This window comes from Podarcis muralis, chromosome 6 (genome assembly GCF_964188315.1).
Source record: "Podarcis muralis chromosome 6, rPodMur119.hap1.1, whole genome shotgun sequence".
NCBI classification, from domain to species: domain Eukaryota; kingdom Metazoa; phylum Chordata; class Lepidosauria; order Squamata; family Lacertidae; genus Podarcis; species Podarcis muralis.
In genome coordinates this window covers 19373131-19393380 of record NC_135660.1, presented here as the reverse complement: position 1 = coordinate 19393380, position 20250 = coordinate 19373131, and the positions used below count along the sequence as shown (strand labels likewise).

General features: G+C 41.6%; 1 protein-coding gene across 2 annotated transcripts in view; it reads right to left on the bottom strand.

Moving 5' to 3' along the window:
- The window catches only part of NMD3 (NMD3 ribosome export adaptor), a 28011-nt gene extending 9180 nt beyond the window's left edge, over positions 1–18831 (bottom strand). The window contains exons 1-14 of one of the 2 annotated variants that reach the window (XM_028731453.2): positions 18732–18831; positions 16998–17087; positions 15130–15264; positions 11847–11943; positions 10409–10489; positions 8728–8856; positions 7824–7914; positions 7255–7333; positions 6689–6785; positions 5800–5917; positions 5409–5554; positions 4353–4465; positions 2614–2686; positions 1096–1202 (exon numbers count right to left, since the gene is read on the bottom strand). In XM_028731453.2, coding sequence (XP_028587286.2) covers positions 1096–1202; positions 2614–2686; positions 4353–4465; positions 5409–5554; positions 5800–5917; positions 6689–6785; positions 7255–7333; positions 7824–7914; positions 8728–8856; positions 10409–10489; positions 11847–11943; positions 15130–15264; positions 16998–17041 — 1310 coding nt within the window. In that variant the 5' untranslated portion in view covers positions 17042–17087; positions 18732–18831. Of the gene's footprint in view, positions 1–1095; positions 1203–2613; positions 2687–4352; positions 4466–5408; positions 5555–5799; positions 5918–6688; positions 6786–7254; positions 7334–7823; positions 7915–8727; positions 8857–10408; positions 10490–11846; positions 11944–15129; positions 15265–16997; positions 17088–18286; positions 18562–18731 lie in introns of those variants that run through there. The other variant, XM_028731454.2, reaches the window with a different exon arrangement.
- Between the last annotated feature and the right edge of the window lie 1419 nt (positions 18832–20250).

Below are 20250 nucleotides of genomic sequence, written 5' to 3'. Positions count from 1 at the left end.
GATTCAACCACACGTTACATCAATTCCAGTCTGAAACAACATCGATGTAAATTTCTAAAATGTTCAAACTCTGCGGCATCTAATTTACTTGCTGAATGTAGCAACTGGCGTTCTCGTCCAGATTCCAGCAATCAGCTTAGCCTATAATATTCCAGAGCTGAAAGGCTATTCAGTTCCTGCACTGAGGAACAAAGCTCTGGTAGCAAACTTTCATACACTAGTTTAGTAGGTAGGATGCACCCAAGATCATTCAGTTTATATCAAGTTAACAGATCCATGGGAAAACTGAGGTCACCCATCCTAGAGCACACTATGTTGCATACTACTGGAAAACCACACTCCCGCAAAGGTAGAATGCAGTTAGGATCCTTCCACAAGATAAAAGTTCTCTTAATAATTTAGCAACAGCCCATCCTGCTATTTCAAGATGAGGCAATCTCCAATGTTTGAAATAATCTCAGTTAAGTCCTGTAGCATCCGGTGAGTTGGAGTGGATGGGTTTTGGGGGGGTCTAATATAGAAGGACTGCTCTTATGTTCCATCTTGGGTTTTGAAACTCAGTGAGTTTTGAGCTCGCTGACTTCTTGGGAGATTATAGTAGAACATTAGTCTAATATGGTTAGAAATCACCTTGTGATTTCCTGTCTAGATGTTCAACTTTTGCAAACTTTCAAAATGCAAAATACACAAAGGGCCAGTTCTCTCCCCCTCTGGGTCTACTGTCCCACATTTGCCTCATTTTGTGAAATCCATGTTGCAATTTTTATTACAAAGTATCTTGTAGATTTCAACACTTAACAGAACTCTTCACATGGCACCCATGATAGAATTCAGCCACAAGCCTCAGCATTAGTCTAAACTCAGGGGGAGCCAACTTGGTGCCCTCTAGGGCAGTCCCAGCCAACAAGGTCAATGGTCAGGGATGATGGGAACTGGAAATGAACATCGGGGGGATACAACTTTAGCTACCCCTGGTCTAAAGAGCATGCATGAAATCCAAGTTGTTTTCTCTACCACCTTATTTTGCTCATAAAATTATGTAATGGGTGGTTGAACAAATGGGAGATAATACAGAACAGCCCCCCCCCCCAATACCTTTCATCATCTGTATCCATGCCCTCTCTGTCTCTTTCTAATTCTTTCAGTTTCCAGTTCCTGCGACGCTGACGTTTTGTGCGATCATAGCTCTTCTTGATCAAAACCTAAGAATGGAAAGGGGAAGGCGAGGTACTGTGTCAGAAATACCACTTACAGAACAATACTAAGGGATCCATTAAAAGAGAAAGCTTAAATGAAAATTGGTATTCAGGGCCGTCTTTAGCATATACGCTGCCGGGGTGCAAAGATCTGCCTAGTGGCCCCTCCAATTTATTTAGCCGTCCCCCAATGTAGTTTAGCTGCCCCAATTTTTTTTAGGGGGGCAACTCCAAATTTGTTGAGGTTTTTTGGGTCCCCCCCAGAATAAATTTGGCGCCTGGGTGCCCTGCACCCCTGGATAAAGACGGCCCTGTTGGTATTTGAAGCAACTACAGAGCTGTAGTGTTAAAACTGACCACAAGGGGCAGTGGGGGGAACGAATATTGAAGGAAGCTATTAAATATTTTTGTACTGCTTTCCATAAATGCTCAAAGTACTTCATATATATTGTATATTACTGTAAGATTTGCCAGCATTACTGCCTCCATGTTAATGTCTGGGAAAGGAAGACAGACACGGAATGTGACATATTATACACACTGTCAGTTCATGGGTGGAATGACATTTGAAGCAGAGACTGAACTCATCGCTCATACTCTTAACTATTCCACCAGAATATTCAGGTTTGCAATCATTAAAGTGGTGTTAAGATTTCCATATGACAAAAAAATAAAGAAAAAACAGAAAGTATAAAAACCTCAGTATAAAAACACCAGAGATATATTGGCGGGACTAAATAATGCATCTATGAATAAATGAACAAAGGTACAAATTCAGGAAAAGCAGGAGGGTGATTTTTATTTTTAGCAGTATCAATGACACCAAAGGCCACTATAGCAGACTAAGCAACACAAGCCGCACGGGCTGTATGTGGACCACCAAGGCTCCAGTTCCTGCTTCTGGAATGACTACACATACTGGGAAAGGTATGGTGAAGTGATCCTTCATGACCTAGACAGAATCGACAAGGCTTCCATTGTCTAGCATTAGGCAGAAGCAAAAGATTTGGGGAGGATTTTCATCAAATGACACTTTTCTTGACCTAACAGGCAGAAAGCACAGAGACACTAGTGGGAGACAAAGGGAGCCAAGTTGTGCAGGATGGGCATAAGGCTTGACAGACAGCTTAGGCTGACAGGAAACGAAACCCAGACATATAAAGGTAATCAAAGACTATATAAATTCCTATGCTAGCAAAGAGATTGAGATTCTTGGTCTATATCATGATGATCTTAATAATAATAATAATTTTTATTTATATCCCGCCCTCCCCAGCCAAAGCCGGGCTCAAGGCGGCTAACAACAATAAAACAGTACAACATTCTAAAATCATTTCATTATAAAATTAATTCAACTCAACTGTTCATCAGTGCCCAAATGTTTGTTTAAGGAAGGAAAGAAGTATCCAAAACTTACCACATCTGGAACATTATGTGGGTTCATCTTATTTGCAAATTCATCATTTAGATTGCAGTTCACTAAGTCAAACCTAAAATAAGAATATGCAGAAGGGTTTCTTTGTTAACTGTATCATACTTCTACACAACTCAGAAATGTCAATATTTCTAATAGAAACAGCAAAGCAGAATGGGAAAGAAAATGTAACAAGAACAGCAGCAGCAGCAGCAACAACAACAACAGGCACTGCTGGGATGTAAGAAGGAAAAGTTTTGAAAAGCAGAGGATGTTCATACAGAAAATGTAACAAATAATCAAAACAGTAACAAGAATGGAGACTTGCTAAAACTCAAGACCTTGTACCTTTAGGAAATGTCAAATTATCCACCTACTTGGGCTGCCTTAAGGCTGGCATTGAGAAGATTTTAATTGTGTTTTAAAATTATATAAATATGTCCATTTAACAGCTTGGTTTGAGATATGTTATAGAGGCTTTGATATAATGGTGACAGATCAGAGCTTCATACATTTTGGCTTGGCTTACTTGCTACTTTTATTATATATGGTTGCCATTAGCCCATTCTGCCCTGCTTCCACTGCCTCAAATCCTCTGCATGAGGATTTAATCTCCCTGCATTCTGCATGGGACTTTGGCAGAAGCCTGGAGAGAAACAAAGTTTGTGGAGCATTTGGTGCGAAAATGATTTGTCGGCATTTATAACACTTTCCACTTTTCCAGCTGTAATAGCAATACGACAATATTTATTATGGGCATCTAAGGAGTCAGCATGTGAATGACACGTTACAGCCTTCAGCGTTCTCTTTTAATTTTCCCAATCCTGAAGGCATGGCACAATGCCACCTCTAAAAAGTTGTTGCAAAGGGATGTTTTTAACTGTGGAGTCCTGAAGCGTGTAAAAGGGATGGCCACCAGCTAATGTGCTGGAAATGGAAGAAGAAAAATTCACTCTAAGAGGCTAAGAGGACGGGTCTGGCATTAGAAGGGCAGAAGAGCTGAGCATGGCCTTGAGGCTAAACTGGTGCCATTGCTGTCCTGATTAGAACCTGTTGCTAGAACATCTCTGCTTGCTCTGTGTCAAGAATATTATTAAGCCTAGAAACAGGATGATGCCCAGGGCCAAAAGCTATTGATGAAGGTCTCCAAGAGAAAAATAACAGTAGCATTTATTGCCAGGATTAGCATTTACTGGGGGTATGCACAGAAGTCCTTTAAATGGTTTGTTAAAATTCAGAGAACTTAGGCACTTGCTAGAAAGGGAGAGGCACTAACCATTAGGGAATGGGTTTGTAGAACCTTGCCTCTGACTAAAGTAAGAAGCCTATTACAAACAACCCTGAACAAGTATTGCTCTTAAAAGATTCAGCTTTGTGAATTACTCTGCCTTTTATCAAGTAGGTGCATGAGGGTAAATACTGCCCACTGCACATTGTATTTTGCATTAGCTATTAAAAGGAAGTTATTCTCAAATTTATCCTCTTTCTTTTAATGCAATGTTGTCATCAACTTTCCCTATAATCATTATATTGCAGAAAACTCAGAGGTGTCTACCTTGCACAGTCCTGTAGCCCTCATACCTCCCTAGCTTTCAGAGTACCTTAAGGTTTCAGAAAACCAGCTCCAATTAGCATCAATTATAAGTTATTAGTTCTGAAGGGGCACAGTCCTGCAGCCTTCTAAAGTGGTATGCAAGCATGGAACTGAACATCAACCAGAAGCAGAATAGAGCATTACAAACCCAAGCACAAGATCTCCAGGATTCAGAAGATGCCCCAAGTGAGTACGACAGAAATATTGGGTATCAGTATTCAACTCTGATGTTTTCTGCACCCAGGCTTCAGCAAGTGTATGCTTCAAAATAACAAAGGGAAAAGAACACATATGATTAAAAATGAAAGTTGGATATGTTAAGAGTTGAACCAAACCGTCTCTCACATTTTATAATTCAGCATCTTAATTTCCTCTCAAACTGCCAATTTCCCCCAATTTATCCTTAAGGACGTGTGTATCAAATATATTTGCTAGAAAAACCTTGCATGGTTTTTCTAGCAATGTAATGAAAATGTCATTCCATGTATCAATGGTATATGCTGGTTGCTACACTGACCTACAAATTGATTTTGCAAAACATGTCATGTCATGTCAAACCAAAGCTGACTAAGTAACGTAAAAATAAAGCAAAGCCATGCAGATTTGCTTAATTTATACGCTACAAAGATAGGTTTGCTTCACATGGAGTCTGAGTCACTTTGATGCAGAATTGTGATAGTTAATGCACTTTGCATACACAAAGTGTACAGTAGGAATTGATTCATAATAATTAAAAAGGATTCTCTTATTTTTCCTTCTTTATCCACAGCAAAAGTTGGCGTATTCCAATGTGCATAAATGCCTTTAATTTTTATCTACCTGAGATATTAAATGGACAAAGATGGACATGACCTTCTTGGGAGTGACATCTCAAATGTAGAACTCCCTTTCAAAAGAAGTACACCTCATTCAAAAATACAAGAACTTAGACTAACATATAATTCAGGGGCATAGCTCAAAGGCAGAGCACCTGGTTAGGAAACAAAATGCCCAAGGTCAATCCTCAGCTTCTCCAGTTAAAAGGATCTTAGGGAGCAGATATAGGAAAGAGTTGCTGCCAGTTAGAATAGCAAACTGGGCTAAAAAGATCAATGGTCTGACAGCTTTCAAATGACATGTGACAGAGCTAAACAATTCCAAGGCAGGGAGAAAGATCTGGCCAAGCTTCTAGAAGAGGTGCAAATAAGAGAATAACAATTCTTACTTTGTTGGATTTCATGCCTGCACCAGCACCTTGTTTTCTCCCATGGGCCCTGCTGATGTCCATCACAATAAATTCCTCCAACTGCTTTGGCTGGAACAAGCTGTTAAAAGGATGACGCCAGTAAGTGTTTCCATCCACTTCAGCAACTGAAAGACAAGAAATATAGAAGTAATGCAGATGTTACTTGTAAGCCACTATTCTGATTTGTGTGCGCAGGAAAAATCACATAGGACTGATATTCTCTTCAATGCACCTGATGCCATCATAGTAGCCTGTAGCTTAGTTTTTCAAATACATCAACCTCAGGCTCATATAAATTTCTGATGGGAGTGTGATTCCTATTAGTATTACTGGATTACATTTTAATATGAAAAATATCACAAAAACTTACTCTGCAGTGTATTAGGATCAATGAGGTGAATGGCACTAGTTATTCGGAGGCAAATACAAATCTGGCTCATATTCCCAAGGCTTTGAGCCAGCTTTGGAGACAAGCATACAACATTGTCCTGAACAGAGAGAGAAAAGAAGGAAAGAAAGCAAAGCAATTACCAAACAAAAACAAAAAGTAAATCTGCTGTTAGAATGACTAAAATGCTAAAAGGAGGTCTGAGGATTAGGAAACTACAAGCAACTAACTAAATCCTTTAGCTGAATTTCTGTAAAAGCTAGTAGTTAAGATTTCAGACCGTAAGAACTGTAGGCGCATTTCACTGGTAAAATTTCTTAATCTATGAAATCTTTAGAACATATTCTCCAAGTCTTTCCCAAACACAGAAGTTCCAATTGAAAAACAAATACTTCAATATGCATTTTACTGCCGTATCAGTGTGTTGTACCAGCAGTCTAGAGGAAAAACTGTTACTGCAGTTCAATAATTAACATTCTCAAGAGGATTCATACATACTTGTTTAGTACTTGATGACTCCTTATGTGTTGTGTTTGGATACTGGATGGTATGAAAAATTCTAGGTATGACATCTCAATCACTCATGAAAGTTATCCCTTCAAACTACACTGAACCAGAGATAAAGATTTCTGTGTAAATCTGTACACTGGCTCTTTGAAATTCATGCTAGCATTAAAATAGATAGCTTCGGTTTTCTCATAGTACTGTGGTTTTAAGCTACAATCCTATATAGACCCACTGAATGAAATGGGGCATATATCTTAGCAGATATAGCTTCTATAGCACTGGCAGTGCAAACAATCCATTTAACAGGATTTTCCCCAAGCACAGTTTCTTCTTGATTACGGGCTAGGAATCAAGTAAAAAATACCTTGCATACTGGAACAATCTCCATAGAAAATGTGCTTTTGTAGTTATAAGTATTGCTATGAATGTCATGAGAGATCAAACGCTGGGATGACTTAGACCTGAAATTAAAAAAAGCAAATCCAAATCAGAAATAACAAGAAAAAAAGGAAATTCTATGGCTACAATAACAAACTGGGCAGGAAAGTGAAAACAAACGACAAAAAAGAGTGAGAATCTTTGGCTATGTTTAACAATCCACTCCCAAGTTCTCAAACTGGAGGTGTGTGGGACAAGGGACCCTAAAGGGAAAGTTCCAGGATGGGTCAGCATCTTGAAGGCAGAAAAGAAAGCTGCTTTCTCTTGACAATTAAAGTTTAGCATTGTAGTTGTTGCAAGCACCTACAAAAAGGCAAGAGGCAAAGGCACTATTGCCACCGCTGCTGTCTCTGTGATATAAACAGATTCCCTGATCCAGGCAGAGCAACACTGAAACTACTTCTATGCACTAGCTTGAGTGGGACTAAACTAAAACACCTTAATTAATGATGCAGCTATGCAAAGGATCACACACTTTAAAGACAGTCTTACCTACAAGGAACTGTGCACTGAAGAAAGTCCACCATCTTTTGAGCATGTTGTTTTGAAGCATAGTAGAAATCAAGGCCATCTGAAAGCATGTATATGGAATTAAAACTCATGGCGGTTCATATTGATATATTATCATAGGGATATATATTCTTCAGAGCTTTTATGGATTTTCATGCAAGTCCCAAGACTACTACTCCCTTCATTAACAATATATTATGCTTATCACAATCAAGCTGTGAGGGAATGGAAGGTTGGATGAGGTTTGGTGAGCAACACAAGCAGGCATGGCAGCCCCAAGTAATAAATATACTTCTCTTCATCTCTATGCAAAATATTAATTATATGGGCGATATCTACTGTTAGCCACTGCAGAACCATTGAAACCAATGAAGCCCACTGATTTCAATGGGTGTACTCCAAGTGTGACCAACGTTATATACACAAGCCATCATATTTATTGTATGTCAAAGCTCTTATTTTGAAAAACCTAGCCTCTCCTTCACGCCTGCAAGTACTTCATATCATATTTGCTTTTACAAGAACTTAGTCGCTTCATAAACATCACTCACCATGAATTTCTTTAATCCGAAGAGTATTCTGGTGAAGCCTATGTTTTAAAATCAATTGCTCCAAGTAGTAGAAAGTCTTTTTATGTAGAGTCTAAGAATAAAAATAAGATTTGTACACATCACTTTCATGTAAAGGCCCCCAGGGCATCTGAAAATGTGGCTGATCAACAGGGTTGCTACTTCACCCAAGGTCCAAACAGATCATAAAAGGTAAAGGGACCCCTGACCATTAGGTCCAGTTATGGCCGACTTTGGGGTTGCGGCGCTCATCTTGCTTTACTGACTGAGGGAGCCGGCGTACAGCTTCCAGGTCATGTGGCCAGGATGACTAAGCCGCTTCTGGCGAACCAGAGCAGCACACGGAAATGCCGTTTACCTTCCTGCCGGAGCGGTACCTATTTATCTACTTGCACTTTGACGTGCTTTCAAACTGCTAGGTTGGCAGGAGCAGGGACTGAGCAACGGGAGCTCACCCAGTTGCTGGGATTCGAACCGCCAACCTTCTGACCGGCAAGTCCTAGGCTCTGTGGTTTAACCCACAGCGCCACCCACGTCCCAAACAGATCATAAGACCCTGGAAATTACTAAAACAGGAATACATAAATATGCAGCACTGTATTGTATTTACTGAGCATTAAGTTCGAGCAAGTTTAGTGGAACATACTAGGCCCTAGGCATATGTATAATTGTCAAAAACATTGAAGCATTTTGTAACTTATTCAAAATTCATTAAATTTCCATACTTCACCCAAGCATCACAGGGAAGATTACAATATAAAATATATACCATAGTAAGAAACAAAAACAATACCCCACAACCCAGAGTTTAAAAAGCAATATATTTTATACACAAGTTCAGTACACGAGGCAACCACAAATGCATGTATATATAACACAAATATACCTTCTGTCTAATTTGTACCACTGCTTTCCAGAAGTCCTTAGCTTCAACTCGATGGCAGTCATCACACATTTGAGACTGAACAACATACTCTATTATAAAGACTTGCTGAAGAACTGCCCCATTGATCACCTATGGAAGGAAGTTAAGTGCAAGATTAAGTTTTCTACTAGGTTGTTTCTGGGGAGTAACCTTTGACAGTCTACCTGGGTGGTTGAAGCCAAAGAGTAACATGGGAGAGTGTTCTTTGACCCCCTGCCACCTGTGTTATGGGGTTCCACAGGGTACCATTTGACCCCATTGTTATTTAACATCTATATAAAGCAACTGAGAGCGGTCATTAGGAGTTTTGGAGCAAAGTGCCATCAGCCTGTTGATGGCATGCAGCTCTATTTCTCTATAACATCTGAATCGGGCTTTGCAAGGCCTGGACCTTAATGAAGTGGTGGAGCAACTTGCCTCAACTAGAAGTCAGGTATTTAGAGTTGCCAACCCCGTGCTATGGAATACTCTTCAAGCAGAGATTTGCTGGGTATCCTCACTTTTGACTTTCAAGCATCTGTTCACATTTTTGTGGCAAAAGGTCTTTGCAACTACTTAATTTTTGATTAGAAAGTCATCTAAATAATTGTATGCATTTTAGAAAAATTAAATGATATTTTATGTTCTATATTATGCCATCTTTTATAATGTGGTGGTATAGAAATTCTTTCATATATTTTTTATATTTTATCATTGTAAACTGCTTACAGATGATTGCAGTTTAGTGGTCAATAAATTGTTTAAATAAATTAAAATTAAAAAGTAACTGGCATTAAAAGAGATACAGCTAATAGCCCAAATGCTCAATACTCCAAGCTTACTACCTACCGTATTTTTCGCCCTATAGGACGCACCCATAAGGCACGCCTAGTTTTTTGGGGGGGAAATGAAGGGGGGGAAATTATTTTTCCCCCAGGCGCGGGGCTGGGGCGAGGGAAGCCCGAGCTTCCCCAGACCCCAGACCCCAAACAGGCAGCTCTCTGCAAGCCGTGGGAGCCCAGTGCTGGCTCCCGCTGCTTGCTGAGAGGTCCGCGAAGCCTGGACACGCTGAGCTCGGTGCGCGCAGGCTTCAGCATGCAGACAACTCTCCGCAAGCTGCGGGATGGCTCCCGCTGCTTGCGGAGAGGTTCGCGAAGCCTGGAGAGCAGAGGGATCGGTGCGCACCGACCCCTCTCGCTCTCCAGGCTTCAGCGAAAGCCTGCATTCGCCCCATAGGACGCACACACATTTCCCCTTCATTTTTGGAGGGGGAAAAGTGCGTCCTATAGGGCGAAAAATACGGTAGCTATTTTTTCTTACTGACCTCACAACTGTGCTATCAAGTTGACTAATGGAAATGTAAGGAATACAAGTGGAAGGAATACAAAGATCATTGTCCGGTCCCCAATCCTAAGTCTGGATCCTTTCAATGTACAGAAACCTCTAGCCTGGTTCTATACACGCCTATATGGAAGCAAATTCTAGTATTTTAATGGGATTGACTTTCATGGGGCATAATACAGCTGCAACATTGTTCAGAACTCAGCAAGTCACAAGCAAGAACATCCTTGACTTCCTCTAGCTAACACAACATAACCTTATAACATACTCCTGGATTCTCTAATAATTTTGATTTATAAAAGTCACTCCAAAGTCTAATCACCTCTTTTTGTACAGTCAGCTTTACTTTAAGTCTTTTGGAATGTGGTTCAGTCCATACAAATCCTGCTTCGATCAACCGCACCTGTCAGGAGGAAAGAGCATGCGTGATTACCATTAGTGTATATTTCTACAAATGCTGAACAACAGAAATGGTGCCACATAGGTCTGGGCTCCTACATTCAACTAATGTCACTGTTAAAATACAGGAAATGATACATGGCATTTATTAAAACTTTTAACATTCCATTTACTATTACGTATGTCTCCTAATCAACAAATGATGACAATAGTCCCTGCTTCCACTTCATGGCTTGCTTTTGCCCATTGGCTTATTGACTTTTGCGTTGAATGCCAGCTCACCTTCATGCACAAACTGGAAATTCATGGAGTGAAATCCTGTACAGAGCCATAAACTGTTGTTTAGAATATACCCCACCCATCTGCTACAAGAACCCATAAGTTAGCAGCAAATACTTTACCTTACATCAATGGAACCCTTACACCAATGGAACTGCTACATCAAACATATCCCTACACCTATTAGCACTTTAAATAAATCATCATCTCTTTGCCAGCTACATAACAGCATAATTACATTTGTCTGAATGCCTATTCAGACTTGTACAAGATGGATGAAAACATATTTCATACCTTAATCACATTATCTGTATTTTTTAAGTTTTATGCTGTGCCTTATAGTGTAGCCCTGGTGTTTTACAATATCGTGGTAAATAAATCTTTATACAAATAACATTTCACCCACATGTTCCTACTACTCTGCTCTGAATCTCTTGGGCACGACAGCTCTCAGGGAAAAAACCACAATGTTGTAGCCACCTAACTTTAAGTGTCCCTCACAGGTTGGGGTTTTGTCACCTAGGCTATTACTGCTGATGTCCTTCACAGCTTGGGACACAAGGAGCACTGGGAGCAGTGGGGTTTTTACTCAAATGGTCCAACGGCCATTCTGCTTCTCAATCTCTCATAAAAGACTGCTTGTTGAATGATGAAGGTATTTCATGCAGCTTCCATGTCTAGCCACATCATGAAAGTGGTATTTCTTCAGTTCTTCTTATAATTTTAATTATGCTTTTTTCCTCACAAATAGAACTGGTGAAGAATGATAACCCAGTCCACTATGTTTCTGTGGATGCTTATGGGTATAGATTCTAATGGCATAGGTACTTATGAACACAGAATCAAGGAACAGCTCTTTTGTGGTAAACATGCCCCAGTACATACCATTAAGGAACTATCATTGTATGCAGTGCCCCCAAAATAGAAGTGGAAGGTACAACCAAAGTACATCTGCTTGGAGAATCAACTCATTATTAGTGGCTAACTCCACGTAAGAATCACAGCTTTCACAAGCAGAATGAAGTTTACAGAAATATAGTAGACTCCAATTTCATATAAAAATATAGAGCTACAAGACTAACCTTACTAAGGGAAGCTTTGATTTTTTTAAGGCATAATGTCAGAAGTTCTCTTGATTCCAAGGCACACTGAATCCAAGTTCCTGGTGGTTGAAGGTATCTAAAATTGAAAAGAAAAGCAATACATGAAATTGACTCAACCCAAATATATACAATGATGTGCCTATATTTAAATAGCATTATAACTACATAACACTAATAATGCCACAAAAATAATTTCCTAGTCTTTTCGATCTGAAAATAATTCCTCATCATCATTCAACAACTCATTGCTTTCTACTGAATGCCACAAAAACAGAGGTTTATGGTTCACAACGTTACAGCCAGAAATGGTCAAAAAAGTTGTGATTAAGTATGATGCATACATATGTACCTGCTAACTCAGCTGATCAACATGCACAACAGATGTAAACAGATGTAAAAGGCTTTAGAATTTTGACTAACAATAAGGAAAGTTTAAGTCAAAATGTCATTAGAGGCTGGAGGTAACTGACAACTCAACAACTACCTCAATTAAGACAAACTGACCTTCAAAGAATATGCTATACAGTGTGAATATAATATGAGCTCTTGAATTCTCTTTTTTAAAAAAAAAATTTTTTTATTACATTTTCAGATACAGAGTCAAAATTATAAAAAATATAGAGAAAAGAAGAAAAACAACAAAAGAAAAAGAAAGAGAATCCAACTTTCAGAAATATTTTTACATATCCTACTGGGCTTCCCCACATCTCCCGAACCCTGCGTTCCTTACAATAAAAATATCAGCAAATTATTACCTTGTTTCATACCTTACTTGTATCTTTCAAATATTATATTTCTGGTTTTAAAGTACTTTTTATCGATTACTTATACCTTAAAATAAACACAATATTACTTTAAATTTCAACCTTGTCTTCCTTTTAGTTTAGTTTCCTGTTCGCCAAATCTAGTTGCAGAAGCTAAAATTTCTCTTGAATTCTCTAGACAACATTCTCAGGGTATTATTTATTTCATCATCAAGTTTATTGTGCTAGCCAAACTCCATGACAAAGGCAGAAAAACATGAACAATTTCAAATACAAAATATAAATCAAGGCTTATTAATTAAATTTACACATCACCCTTCATCTGGGGACCCATGTGATGGTTTACAGTATAAAAACACAGAAATACATAACATAATAACGAACAAAAGAATAACCCCCTCTACAAAACAATACCCCCCAAAACAATAATGCCTCCATAGTACATTATAATGATATTCAACATTAATGTATGCTAATTATATTAATGTCCTTATGTCAGACAGCTACTTCTTTAAATAAAATGTAATATCTTGGCATGAACAGCAATGATTTATAGTCAATGCAGCAGTCCTATTCACTTTAACTGCCCTTATGTATAAGAAGTTTCTGGTGGATTGCATCTGACTGGTGACACCAAACAATAAATTTTAAAAAGACGAGACTGTCTCACATCATGCAACAAAAGAACAAAGCACTCTGTTTCAGAAGACTCTCAATCTGTCTACCCATACCTTCCACAAAGTATATTCCATATTTCTTGGAAAGTATGCAGTTAGCTACATGCCCCCCACCCCAAGTTGGAGTTCTGACATTTCTTTGTTCAGCAACTATGCTCTGAAAATCCCTAATGATGTTGTGGTGATTATGAAGTGCTTCTTTCCCCACTACAAGACTTACTATCTGTCTCTGCAATGTGTGCCACAGAAAGAAGGCATGGTAATTGACAATTTTTGTATTTCTAGAGAGAGGGAACCAGCCATTGTTAAGCAGAAGCTTCCAAAACCCTTGGCGAAACCTTTTATCTACTGAAACATGCAGAACAATCCTTTTTGAATACCTTCTTATTCTGCTTAAGGACTCTGGCCACAAGCAGACTCAAGGCCTTTGCACACTATTTTGCATTTTTTCCCTTAGCCCACAGGTATCAAACACAAGGCCCGCCAGACCTCGTCATGTGGCCCGTGTAGCCGCCGCCGGCCTTCACCTTTTATTTTCGCTTTTTTTTTGACACAAGAAAGCCGCCTCTTCAGCGCATGCGTGACAGCCTACAAGCCAGAGAACGTCTGCCCTCTAGCGGCGCTTTAAAGTGTGCCATACTAGTGGAGTGTTGCCAACGTGACTGAGAGCAAGGGGTAGTTTCGAGGGAAATCCCGTGGTGGCAAGTCTGGGCAATGGCTGAAGGCGGGAAATGGAGAGGGGCGGGAATGGGGGTACCTTTTGTGTCTTTCGTCTCCTGCTCCCCCTTCGGCTCCATGGCAGGTGTACGCCGGTTGCTAAGCAACTGAATGAAAGGCGCGCCAAGATCCCTGGGAAGTTGAGTTCAAAACCTGCTTCGGCTAAGAGCGCCTGCGCAGCAGCAGCAGCAGCAGCAGCAGCATAGTAAGAAGTAACGTCGATGAGCAGCTTGCTCGTTTTTCTCCCCTTCCCCCTCCGATTACTCTAATATAATAATATACGCTGCTGTGCACAATGGAGACAAAGCTACAAATATTTAAGGAATTCCAGGGGGAAGGAAATATTTATTTACTTTAGTCATTGCCACTTGCAAATGTATATAATGGGTAACATCGGTTTCTCTCCGTGCGTGTGAAATCGGGGACTCCTATTGAGTTCAATGGGGTGTCTCCCAAGTGTGCCCGCTTCATTTAAAATAATGAGGATTGCGCCTTTAATAACTGCATTAACTGGGCAAAAGGGTTTTCCTTCCTGGAGGTGGGGGGAGGGGGGAGAGCCTTCCTTGCTAACTTTTAATTGTTACAATGCCTGCCAACATTTTTCTGGTAGGTTTTCTGTGTGCTGAGCAGAAAATCTGCCGGTGTGGCTACAGCGGGGGGGAAAGACTGCACCTGTTGAATTTCCTCTGCGGAGATCTTCCAGGAGCAGGGAAATATCCCTCTTATGTGGTTGCCAAATGAGTGCCCGTCCACAGCTCTCCATTTTCTAATACCCATTTTGTTTTATTGGTGGGACGACCGCATTGCTCCAGAGGAGCTAATATCTGCCCGATCCTATATACAATTAGGTTCCCTAAAATCTACATAGGATCGAACTGTTGCAACGCAATATATGCCTGCTTAGACCAGCCCTTTAAGGGTGACCAAACTGCTGATGCGGCCCCCGATGAATTTGAGTTTGACACTCCTGCCTTAGCCTAAAAAAAAGTTAAGGCATTTTTTTCTGGATCTACGCATCTACTTTTACTTTTTAAAATGTTTATATAAGCACTCAGGAAAGTTATGTTATATCAGTGCCCTTAAGATTGAGAAAACAGTTGGTACCTTCCACATTGTTTGCAGAAATGAACAATGACTTGCTTAGGAATTCCTTCAGTTATGTCCACTTGAGTCCGTAAACATGCTACACACATGTTGGCTGGATTGGGTGGAATTGCAATGCCACACTGGCAGCACAGGCTAGAAGGAAGAAAGAAAATGACCACTGAAACCGAAATGCACAAAAGACAAAGTCATGATTATTCCCTGGATAGCATTAGAATTCAAACATATGAGACTAGAGTTCGAATGCTACTGAGGCAACTCAATGGATGGCCTTCAGTAAATAGTTCTCAGTTGCCTAGTTGGCTAGATCGGTGTAACAACAATCTTGTTTTGAGGATGAACAAGGTAAGAATTGAGCTCATTCAAGTGCTTTGATGCAAATATTAGTAATAATCTGAGAGTCAGGTCTGTTCTTGCATTTCACAATTCAATTATGAAGTACTTTGTAGATGCACCTGACAAAGTAGGATCTGACCCATGAACAAGTAGGCAAAATGACTATTTGTTTCTAGCACTGCTAATTTCTAATGCTTCGGTATTCCAACACATCTGAGAGTATAAATAACAGTAGAACATGTATGGGGAGAACTGCTTCTTACAAAGTAGCCCTCCATGGCAAATTCTTGCATAGTGGAAAGCAAATACACTGGGGGGGAAAACTTCCAGCTCTGCCTTGGTCCTCCACATATAAGGAGATATCAACTTATTCATTTATTTCATTTATATCCCACCTTACCTTCCAGGTATCATACAGAGCTCCCCCCAATCTATTCTCACAATAGTGAGGTAGTTCAGATGAGAGTGAATGACTGGTCCAAGGTCACCTTCACTGCTGAGTAGGGATTTGAACCCTGGTTCCCAGGTCCTAGTCCAAAACTCTAACCACTAGGGCTGGGCGATATCAGCTTTTCAACATCATGGTGTTTCGCCAGCCAAACATCACAGTTTGGCGATATACCGCGATGCTGAAAAAACAAGCTGCATTTACCTCTGCCCACAAGGCACCTGGTGAAATTGTTCCAGCTCTCACCTCGGGAACTGAGGCAGTTTCACACAGGCGCTCGGGGGCTGGGACAACGCAACTGGTTTGCACAGCTCAGCTGAGGAGGAGGAAGATTCCCCCTCCCCAGCTGAGACAGCCCCAACACTTCCCCACTCACACACAAGGGGCATGAATGCCAGGGCTACTTTGCGCAGCTCAGCTGGGGATCGGGAAGACCCCACTGATTCAGCTTGTTTCTTCCTCTGCATTGTATGAGGGCAGAGTGCAATGGCAGTTTCACTCAGTGGTATATCGCTGGTGAAACTGCCACTGCTCCCGAGTCCCTCTGCTAGCAGTGCCGCTGGAGGAAGGAACGCTGGCGATATACCGCTGAGTGAAGCTGACATTGCAGTCTGCTCCTCATACCGATCCTGGTATATTAATATACCATATTGGCCTGAATATAAGCGTCACTTTCCCCCCAAATTCCGACTATGAAAAGTTAAGGTGTGGCTTATATTCGCGACCTTACAGTATGCAGCCAGGAGCCCAGGGCAAACAGAGCCAGAGCGCAGCAAAGTGGGACCCGTCCCCTGCATAGTCCCCCGTCCTCTCCCCTAAGGGCAGGAAGGGAGAGAGCGAGGAAAGGGGAAAGTCGCCCCCCTCGCCCGTATGCAGCCAGGAGCAGTGAGGAACGGAGCGGCTTATATTTGGGTATTTTTTCTCCCCCTCCCCCCAAATTTTAAAGTTGCGGTTTATATTCGGGCCAATATGGTGTCACCCAGGCCTACTAACCACTACACTATTAGTGACTCTCCCGCACATATATTCACATGGAGGACAACACTCTTTCCTGTATGGCTGTCAAAGACAGTATGTTACTCACATGTTCCCCTGGCTGACCGTTGCAGGCTCCTTCATGTATTCCATCTCTAGCTTCACACGTGTTTCCCAAGAATGAGAAATGCATTAGCACCTAGTGAGGTGAGAGCAACTATTACAGAGAGTGTCTAACATAAGAACAACCCAACTGGATCAGATCAAAAAGCCAAACATTTAAACATCTTGTTCTCATTGTCGTCAACCAGATATCTATGTGGGTGTTATGTTCTTATGTTTTTGATACTGATGGAGCTCAAATACTGAGGTGAAAGTACTAGGTAGGGTGGTGACATATGTCAGGTCACACCCGTACCATACATTTAAAGCAGCTTTATACCACTTTGCCATTAGCTCCTCCCAAAGAATCCAGAGAACTGTAGTTTATTAATGGTGCTGGAAACAGTAGTTCTGTGATGGATAAACCACACTTCTCCAGATTCTTTGGACGAAGCCATAGCTTTTAAAAATGGTACAAATGTACTTTAAAATACATCTGAAGGCAGCCCTGTTTAGGGAAGCTTTTAATGTTTATCAGACCACTGCATTTTAATATTTTGTTGGAAGCCGCCCAGAGGGGCTGAGGAAACCCAGCCAAATGGGCAGGGTATGAATAATAAATTATTATTATTATTATTATTATTTGGATATGTGGGGTCCCAAAGCTGTTAAGGACATCAGTGCTGGCATGAGGGGACATTGAGCTGACTGTGTACAGCCAGTCTAATGCACTATTAACATTATTATTATTAATTAAATTGGCCAGTCACTTCCATGGCAACCCAAAGTGACTTGCAATACAATACATTTGGCATCCAGGAAAGCAGGGGCTCTCTGACTGGCTGTAAGCATGGGCCATAGCTGTCAAGTATCCCTTATTTGAAGGGACAGTCCCTTATTCCAGTGCCATGTCCCGCTGCTGTCCCTTATTGATGGATGTCCCCTAAATGATGTCCCTTATTTTCAAGGCTGCTGGTCCCTTATTTTCAAATCTGTAAGTTGACAGCTACGGCAGGGGCATAGCCAGAATTTGTGTTGGGTGGGGGCAGGCTTTGTTATGGGGGGAGGAGCACCTCAGTTAGTTAAGTGTTTTTATTGATTTAGAGGGGCAGCTGCCCCCTTTGGCTATGCCCATGGCTGTAAGGTCAAAGCAACACGTAGTAGGGAGGGGGGGAGCAACAAAGTACTGTACTGAAAGAAAACGAAAAACAGATGCCTCTCAAACGAGATTTATATCCTTAAAAAAGCCCATCCAAGTAGACGATCATCTTAAAAACAAATCCACCAGGGATCAACCATTTCAGTGATAAAGCCACGTTCTATGGCAGCCTGTCGTCGCCTTCCCGCTCTAGGTAGGGCAAAGGTCGCGGGGTCCCTTGGCGGCAGCAGCAGCAGCGATCTGCACCCGCTCAGAGGCACTCTTGCCCACATGGCAACGCGGCAAACTCCACAGCTTCGGAAGCAGAGGATGGCGACAGCGATATTCAGCCACGGGTGGAGAGGTGATGTAGCACTTCGGGCCAGCGGTTAAATTAAGAAGAGGAGGAGGAGGAGGAGGGGAAAGAGCAGCCGAGGCGGCACGTGGCGGTTGGGCCCAGCGCAGCTGAGGGCGCCAACGGTCGTTTTGCGCGCGGCGAAACAACCTCCCCCCCCCCCCCCCGCCCCAGCGTTCCTCTCCTCCCCTGCCAAACTCAGAGGCCCCACAAAGCGACTCGCGCTCTGTTTCCCCCTCGCCACTTACTTTCTTTCGCTTCACGGTCAGGTCTACGCCTCGCGTTCCAACGTCCTGGAAGTGGAGCGATAGAGAGAACGCACAGCTCTCGCGAGAACTGTGGGAAAAGAACGCCAGGGGGGGGGGGGAGACGGGAAGTCGCCATGTGAGTGGCGACGTAGAGGTAAGGAAAGCATGTTTTCCCCCTCCCCGCAGGTTCAGTTGAGAACCGGAGGCGTAGGGTTGCTCTCGTCGGGTGTGCTAAGCAAGCCCCGTTGCTCAGATGGAGGCGGGAGGGGGGAGGGATAGAGACAGAGGCATGGGCAGGTGGCAGGGAGAAGTGAACTCTGCAGATGCTCAGGGGTCCATTTTTCTTTTCTTTTTTTTAACGCTGGCTTCATAAGCTTGACTCGTTGTAACAGGGAGATTGCATCCCGGCAGAGCAGGCGTCGCTTTCCTTTCCGTTCTTCACTTCCAATAAGAATTTTATTTTAAAAGAGCAACGAAAGTGTCACCATCATTCCTTAATATATCGTTGAGGGCAAAATCCCTCAGCGGGTTTGCATAAAACACAGCAAGATAATTAATAAAAAATAAAAAAATAAAACCCAAAAATTCAAAGAAAGGCAACAGTAGAAACAGAGCAGTCGTTATAAAAGCTTTCAGTTAAATATCAATAAATAACAAAACAGATATGTGCATGGGATATCTATTTTGTAAATATGCAATATAAGCAGTAAAATTGTTGGCATCCGTGTATAATAATAATAATAATTTTATTTATACCTCGCCCATCTGCTTGGGTTGTTGTTGTTGTTGTTGTGGAATTCCCATCTAAGTTTTTTACTCAGACTCATCAAAATTAATGGGCCTAATTTACTTGTGGTCACTGATTTCCACAAGTAATTTAGGCCAATTAATTTCAAGTGGCCAGATTCAGCAAGTGGAAGACATCACAAGGGCTCCTGCCAGGGCAGTGGGGCCTTCACCTCTTCCCCTGCCCCACGCCTTCCCCAAATCCGCTCTGGAGGGTTAGAACAGACCTTTCCAAACTTTTCATGTTGGTGACACACTTTTAAAGATTTGTTATATTTCTCTGCCACCCTTCATTCAAACAAATCTCCAAACAAGCAAGAGTTCAAAAATCAATCATGGTGTATTTCTCCTCTGTCCCATTTCTCCTCTGGTACCAACTGTCAGACCATCTTTTAAGCATGAATTTTGCTACCCTTTCTTGTTATACATGATTTTCAACCATGTCACCATGAACGTTGCCAGGCTTCATGTTTGCAGGTACATCTTTGTAACAGAGCTGGTCTACCAACGGGCCTGGTGCTTTGGCCACTGATTTGGAATTTTCACCCTTAAAACAGGTCTACAATACTGACTGCAGCCTTGGCAAAAAACAAACAAACCCCACTGTTATACCCAGGCTATGGCTTAAAAGCAGGAATCGGCTTTGTCCGTCCTTTGTCAGGCACAATTGCTTTGATGGCTTGAATGAAATTGTGGTTCTGAAGGTGCCCAGCAGATGGCAGAAATGCTGTGT